General features: G+C 45.2%; 1 protein-coding gene across 1 annotated transcript; it reads left to right on the plus strand.

Annotated features, from left to right (window-relative positions):
- The first annotated feature begins 1,643 nt into the window (after nt 1-1,643).
- Nucleotides 1,644-2,805, plus strand: LOC108570389 (probable H/ACA ribonucleoprotein complex subunit 1). Its single transcript, XM_017932249.1, has 2 exons — nt 1,644-1,685; nt 2,026-2,805. The coding sequence occupies exons 1-2, from the start codon at nt 1,662-1,664 to the stop codon at nt 2,803-2,805; spliced, it is 804 nt and encodes a 267-aa protein (XP_017787738.1). The 5' UTR covers nt 1,644-1,661.
- Nucleotides 2,806-7,292: the final 4,487 nt, after the last annotated feature.

Below are 7,292 nucleotides of genomic sequence, written 5' to 3' on the forward strand. Positions count from 1 at the left end.
AAAGTTGGACGCGCGATAAATTTCAACAGACTTCATCTCCAGAGATCGGTTTCGAGGTTCACGTTGACACGATCATACGTTATCGAAACCCTATCGACAAACTTCGTTCACGTATGGAAATCGGTTTCCAGTCCGAGGAGATTGCGACCGCGGCAAATCACTATAAATTCATCGAAAACAATTTAATCCAGCTGGAAGGTGAGACAGAAACTATCGACAAACATCTTCCTCCCACTTTTCATTCGGCTCGATCGAACGAACCCAATCGAAGAACGGGAGGGGAGGAGGGTCCAGCACGTCGAAACGCATCGTTCTAGCCCTGGCTACGAGTCAAATCAATATTTTCAGATTCAAATATGGAGATTCAAATTCAGATATATGGAAATTTATTCCCGCCGATAAGCCTGATAAACCATGGATACGCGGGGATATTCTAATGCTCTCCAACAGCCGAGATCGAGGTACAAAGTCATTCCGAGATTAACTGCGCCCCTGGGAGCACCGAGTGATAACCAAAAATCGTTGCGCCCTCGTAACTCCAAGCATACCGCGAATGAACCGCGAATAGCGTTCGGCTACGGCACATCGATGTATCGACTGAAACAGTTAGGACCGCTGATACCGTTTCCCCCGCATCTACCGGAATATAGGTCGTTTTATTTTCGCGATCCGTTGTCGTTAGAAATTGATGGACCAATGTCCCTCTACTATCTACCGTACTGAAATAGTTACCCACCGCTGCTGTTACGTCTGTACCGAGGAAATCATTAAAGGATACTAACTGAATTTAACATGAGGTACGCCAAGTAAGGTGGGTTTTATTTAGAACCAAAAAGTTCAAGATGGAATGTAGGTTAAACTATCTCTGGTAGGAAACGAAGTTCCTTCATTCGCGATACGATGGAAAGAAGGTGCAAAGATACCAGGGAGCTTGAATACCCCGGTAGAAGTCCTAATAGTTCTCTTCTCACTTTAATTAAGCTCTTAATATTAATGAAGCTCCCGGGGATGTGAGTACAGAGATGTAGGAACGTATTGTGAGAAGTAATCGGATTAAAAAGAGTCACCGGAGTTGAATCCGTATTAGTTGCTCTCCGGTTCGTTCGCGATGGTTCATCCGGTAATTGAAAACTCGGGGAAACGTAAGTGAGTAAACGGGAAAGTTTCGAGTTTGATCGCCGCGCCGCCGCGTTCGATTCTGCTGAAGTCCGTTTCGCCTATCTTCGTAAAAGCCTAAAACGCCTATCTTGGTAAAAAGGAGGGAAAAAAATTCGACAAATTTCGCCTGTGTCTTGGATAGCAAAAGAGAAAAAGAATAAAAGAGGAGTAGAACACTGGAGCGTTCTAAAAGAAATTAAGAATCGAACGAAACAGAAACTACTCGAAGGATTTCTTCTTGTATTGTCAGAGGCTCTGGGTAGCTTTGAAAGCTCGAGCAGCATTAAGGAAGAAATTGAACGAAACGCGAAGCGACTTGCTAAATGTTGGCTGACAAAAGCCGACTGGGAGGAAAGCGTCGTTCTCTTCCTTTCCTTCTCTCAACTTCCTACTCCGCAACAATTTCATCGGCACGCTCGAGTTGCCTGCCGGACTGGCGGTTGCGTCCCCTATAAAAGCGAGGGTAGACCATCGAGGAACCAGTGTGCTCACTGTCGACCAACATGAACAGCACAGAGAAACTGAAAGTGAGTAGCTCCAGTAAGACAGCCACTCGAATTCTCTCGTCTCTCGTTGCTCGAGCCACGCAAACAGAACCTGTCGTAACCGGTGAAAATTCGAACGTATTACCGGCTCTGCGCGTAATCGAGTCGTTTAACTTCGAGCCCGTACCGTATTAGTGAAATTTTCACTTGAACCGCTTGTAAATTACCATTTACGTCGTTCAAGCAGAATTTTTCATTCGTAACACATTTTACGAAACTCTATACCAAAATTCTCACCGACGGCAGATTTCCTCTGGAAACGAGACACGCGGTAAACTCGCCTTAACAAATCTACTAATCATCGATCGTTTAATCCCCGCAGATCTTATTTTTGTGCGGCCTGGTGCTGTCAGCCGTGGCGGAAAAGCCGGAGGAGAAGAACGCGGAGTCTAGCGTTCAGCAGAAAGAAGACAAGCCGAAACGCGGCCTGGAGCTTAGTTTGGGCAATTACGGCGGCTTGGGAGGAGGCTTAGGAGGCGGTTTCGGCCATGGAGGCGGCCTGGGAGGTGGTCTAGGAGGTGGTCTAGGAGGTGGCCTGGGAGGTGGTTTAGGAATCGGTCTGGGTGGAAGCGAGCAAATATCCGCGGATCACATCCAGGCAGTCACGGTCACAAAGACCGTCCACGTGCCAGAACCGTATCCAGTTGAGGTCCAAAAACCGGTGCCGGTCCCTGTCCAAGTACCTATTAAAGTACCGGTCGACAAGCCAGTACCTATCTCTGTGCCGCAACCTTATCCAGTCACCGTCGAAAAGCCTGTGCCCTATCCGGTAGAGAAGCCAGTACCTTACCCTGTCAAGGTGCCCATCAAGGTGCCGATAAGCGTGCCTTACCCTGTCAAGGTACCAGTCAAGGTACCTGTCACGGTAGCAAGACCAGTGGCCTACCCTGTTAAGGTGCCCTTGGTAGTGAAGGAGCCTGTACCAGTTTTGGTGAAGGAGCACGGTTTGGGCGGTGGATTTGGCGGAGGACTCGGCGGTGGATACGGAGGTGGATTATCATTAGGAGGTGGACACGGAGGTGGATTATCACTGGGAGGTGGACACGGAATTGGATTATCATTGGGTGGTGGACACGAACTGAGCGGTTACGGACATTACTGAAGCAAAGGCTTCATCTCGAAGGAGTATAGAGGTCGTTGACCTTTCCGCCGTATGTCTTGTTCAATCGATCGTATAGGAGACATGACAGCCGATTTCGTGAATTTCGGTACACTCCGTGTTCGCGATACACCGGCTGTTCGAAATGTGAACACCGATAGTCGGAACAAAGACACGCCGCGTTCGTAGTAGACGAAAGTCGAATTGTACCAATATTGTATTCATCGTGATCCCGAACCTCTAATTATATTGTATAATATGTTTTTTTTTTATATAAATGAATAAAGCGATATTTTTTATACATAACAAAGCTATATTATGCAATCCACGGTGGACAAGGGACTGACTGCCGGAGAGGAAGAGAGACGCGTGGTGTTTAGCGGTTACGCGATCGGATGGAATCGGCGTCGCCGCTTTCACCGATTAATGTTACGTTATGAGGTACACCTGTTCTACCGTACGCGAAGTGTCAGCTAGAAAAAAGACTTGTATGGTTTGTACAAGTCGTTAACGCGAATGGCACCGCGTGCAAATTAACAAGCGTGAAAGGGAAAAGTGGACGGTAGAGCCGCCTCGTGAAAATCGAACGCGTTCGTTCGTTCTCCTCCAGCAGTCACCCTGTTTTCATTTTTACCCCTTCCCATTTTCTCACACCGTCCTTTCCCAAAAAGAAAATTCTCCACTCACGCTACGTTTCACGATTTTATCGATACTTTCGCTCCAACTGATAAACTTCCTACCGGTACTTCGCTAGTTTCTCTGGAATAAAGTATCTCTCTCGTCGAGGCTGAGCAAATGTTTGCTTTGCAAGAAAGATTCTTAATGAAACGCCGGCCAGGAGAATTATTAGCTAATCGATCCGCCTATTATTAGTTTAATCAACTTCAACGCGCCAGGTTAACTTAACAGCTACACAATTCCATTCAATCTGCATAACTGCACCTCGAGATTTCGTGCCAGCCATCGGCGCAAATAGAATTTGCTTCTTAGGTAATACCCGTTTCAACCGCCTAGACGTCTTCTCTTTCTCCATCTTCCTATTTAAGATTAATGCTCTCGGAGGTCTCTCGAACGCTGTTAGTTGACCTCAGACTTTACGTCTGTTTCTTAAATTTGCTTCAAACCATTTTAACCGTTCGATAGCTAAATAAACGAATTAAAGTCATAATTGTGCACAATCTGGTCTCGTTTCCGTGTGCAACATTCGTTCTCCCCTCCCGCAGCTCGTTAATCTGATAGCGACTAGAAACTGAAAGTGACCCCGGAACGTGTAAACGGATTTGAAAATGTAGGAAAGTGGGCTCTCCGGACATCGAAAGTGCAGCAACACACTACCGAGCAGGCACGATACGTGCTCGCGGCCGCAGAATTACAGGAGCATGTCGTACGTACTGGCGACCGTGGTTTGCCTGGTTCAGCGGATTCGCCAGAAATAAGGAGACGTGCTTACGACAATTTCGACCCATTGACGAATGCTCGGTGCGAGTATCCGGTCTATCGACCTTGTACAACGATCAAGGGAGGAAACTGCATCGATGCGGCACAATCGCGTTTCACGCGGTCACCTATCCACTGCTAAATTATATCGGAGTATCGGTGGCTCCGCTATTGCCGGCCACCACGGCCAAGAAATTATCGTCGATTTAGAGAAACAAACAGCCGACCACGGAGTCGGATAATTGTGCCTAATTGGCGAAATCAATGGTAGATTGTGCAGAGTCCAATTCGCCGTCCGATCGAGCAAAATACTATCGGTGAACACGGAACCGTGAAACATCCTGATAAAAACGGAGCGTTAATTGTTCGTTTAACTCGTTAACACCTGGTAACGCCTGTTTCGATGAGATTTTCAGTGAAACTTTTTGCGTTATTCGTGAAGAATGCGTACGGGAAGTAGTTGACAATGTTGCTTTGTGGGAAAGTAGTTCAATTCGTCGGTAGCTCCGAGTTCGTTCATTTACCACGCTGTCAAACGTCGAACGTTAAAAAGTATAATAACTTGGGCATTAACCCTTCCACGGTGTTTATCTCGAGTAAGACTCAGACAGAGAACAGTTTATCTCGTGAGAGACTCTTAGGAAGAAAGTTAGATAGGGACGGGATACTATTGTCAGAACTGATATAAGAAATGCTTGCAAAATCCAAATTATTTTTACCGCAATTCATAATTTTATTAGACCGTAATTACGGCTAAAACGCAGCTCGAAAATGAAAAGTGGAACGTTGTTACGTACTTCTTTCAAAATTAAACAGTTGATAATCCGCGACGGAGCAAGAGTTGGCTGCCCGTTTAATATGTACCGAGCCTTTAGGATACAATAACCATTAGCCAGGTTTATCTCCTGGCGGGCAGGCGAGTTTTAAAAGCGTGCTAACCGATGCTCTCAGTACGTGCATAGAGCAAGACGTGGAGGAGAGACGGTTGGTTAGCAAATCCCGTTATTTAACGTGCCGCGAGCCAAGTAATCATATTTAATGGTCTAGGAAGTTCGCATAAGAGCGGGAGAGATTTGTTCGATCAGCCGCGGACCGCATATGGACAGTGTGTTTCGCGTATAAATGGGAACGATGCAGATATGACGTTCCCCCTAACAGTGTACACGAATCTTTAGGTATGTCTGTTGCATACCGTGAGCTACATTTCCGTCAATTGTGACGTAAACGTTTCTTTCACGTGGACGTAGGTATAATTTTCGCCGAATGGACCACGCGTTACTTTTGTCGATTTCTCATTAACCTTTCGAGCTCCAAATTTTAAAAAAAATTTTTTTTTCAATAACTCCCTATTATTTGAAGAGTTTCATTTTACATGCACTTCAGAAGACATTCGGTTGATAGGAAGCAATTTAAACAATTTCTTTACTAATTATATTGAAAATAGCATTAACCTGTTAACTGGGGAAGACGAGTTAACTCGTCATTGGTTAACCAAGGTTGCAAATAAAATAGTTTATTTACTAAGGAACTATTTATTTTTAATTCCACTCTTATGCCGGTATTAAACATAAAATACATTTTATCTAGTAAAGTGGTTATCGTATAAACTAGAGAGATTCAACTTCTGTTTGAGAGATGAACCCAGTTAAAAATTACTTCGCTCGTACCTGTGAATAACAAAAGGGACAAGGTGTCCAAAGGGTTAATCGAATCGAACTACAACTCGGTTGATAGTAGTCAACGTGAAATAACACCAACGTCTCTAAATTATCGCAGAAGGTTGCTCGTAAATAGCATTTAGAAAGCTATCATTGACTATGACTAATGCTTCCGATATCCGTCTTATGCAATTCCTCGATCATTCTCGCATCTCTCGCAAGACTTTAGAACCTATTCGTCGCAGTTCTCTATAAACGTAACTCGACAGATATATCGATTGTGGAAATACTTCGTTGCACTGTCGTCATTTCCCTACGCGTCGAATTTCGTGCCGGGGCTTCGCTACCTCTAATGGCCACGCAAGAAAATTCGCAATTATTTATTCGCACGGCACGGACAAGCAATTTCTATGCTTCCTCGTTCCCCAGAAATTGGCGCGAAATCGTTGAACACAGCCGTTTCAGAGAAATCAGAACGTGCTGCAGCCCAGAAGTAGACGCGTCTAGCATCTGGTTACGCAACTTGGTCTCTCCTGCGACGTGTCTTATGTATTTCGTTCTTTTTCTTCTTCGCCTTCTTCTTCTTCTTCTACGCTTTGCAATGTAAAGAATCGTGACTTGGCGCTTGCATCAATCTCTATTGTGCCTTCCGTCGAGGGGGCTCGGAAGGGACGAATAAGGAGGTCCTTTCACGTTCGCGCCACTTTTTATTCCGATATACGTGGAAATCCGCGCGTTACGTCAGGAGCTTCCCACTGTACGCACCGATTGCAACGTAATGTTATCGTGCAATCGCCCCGCGTGTTATTATTTCCGCCATTTTTGCCTGATTTTACAAGCGAGCATCGAAGCGCGTGAATCTTCTCATTTCGTTTTTTTCTTTTTTCTAAATCGCGATCCGATTCGACCAGTTTAATTCACACGAGCCCTAAGTAGGTTTCGTTAACGATGCCCGCTTATCCGCGAAACGATCGCGAGACAGAAAAAACAGTCGCGTTTATAGAGTGGATGCGTTAATTTAACCGCCTTTTTTTTATCTCGTTTTCCTCTTCTCCCATCGCAAATCTCATAACCACGAGGCGCGTTCTTTGTTTTGTATAGATCGTAACAGCGTTACGATCGGTCTTTACGGCGCATTCAGACGTTCCTTGCACTACGATTCGTTAGAGAAATCTGGGCAAAAAAAGAAAGAAAAAAGATAATGAGAACTTACACTGGAACGAATTCGAAAGCGAACGCCCCGGTACAAAATGTTTCAACGTCAAAATACCGTTGCTACGTGTTCCTTTTTTCCTTTTCTTTTCCCTTTTTTTTTCCTTCACGTTCGACGAAAGAAGTGCGAGGAACATTGTTACCGCGATTATCATCGGCGAACGATTCTAGCGTTGCCTGACA

This window comes from Habropoda laboriosa, unplaced genomic scaffold (genome assembly GCF_001263275.1).
Source record: "Habropoda laboriosa isolate 0110345459 unplaced genomic scaffold, ASM126327v1 scaffold77, whole genome shotgun sequence".
NCBI lineage: Eukaryota > Metazoa > Arthropoda > Insecta > Hymenoptera > Apidae > Habropoda > Habropoda laboriosa.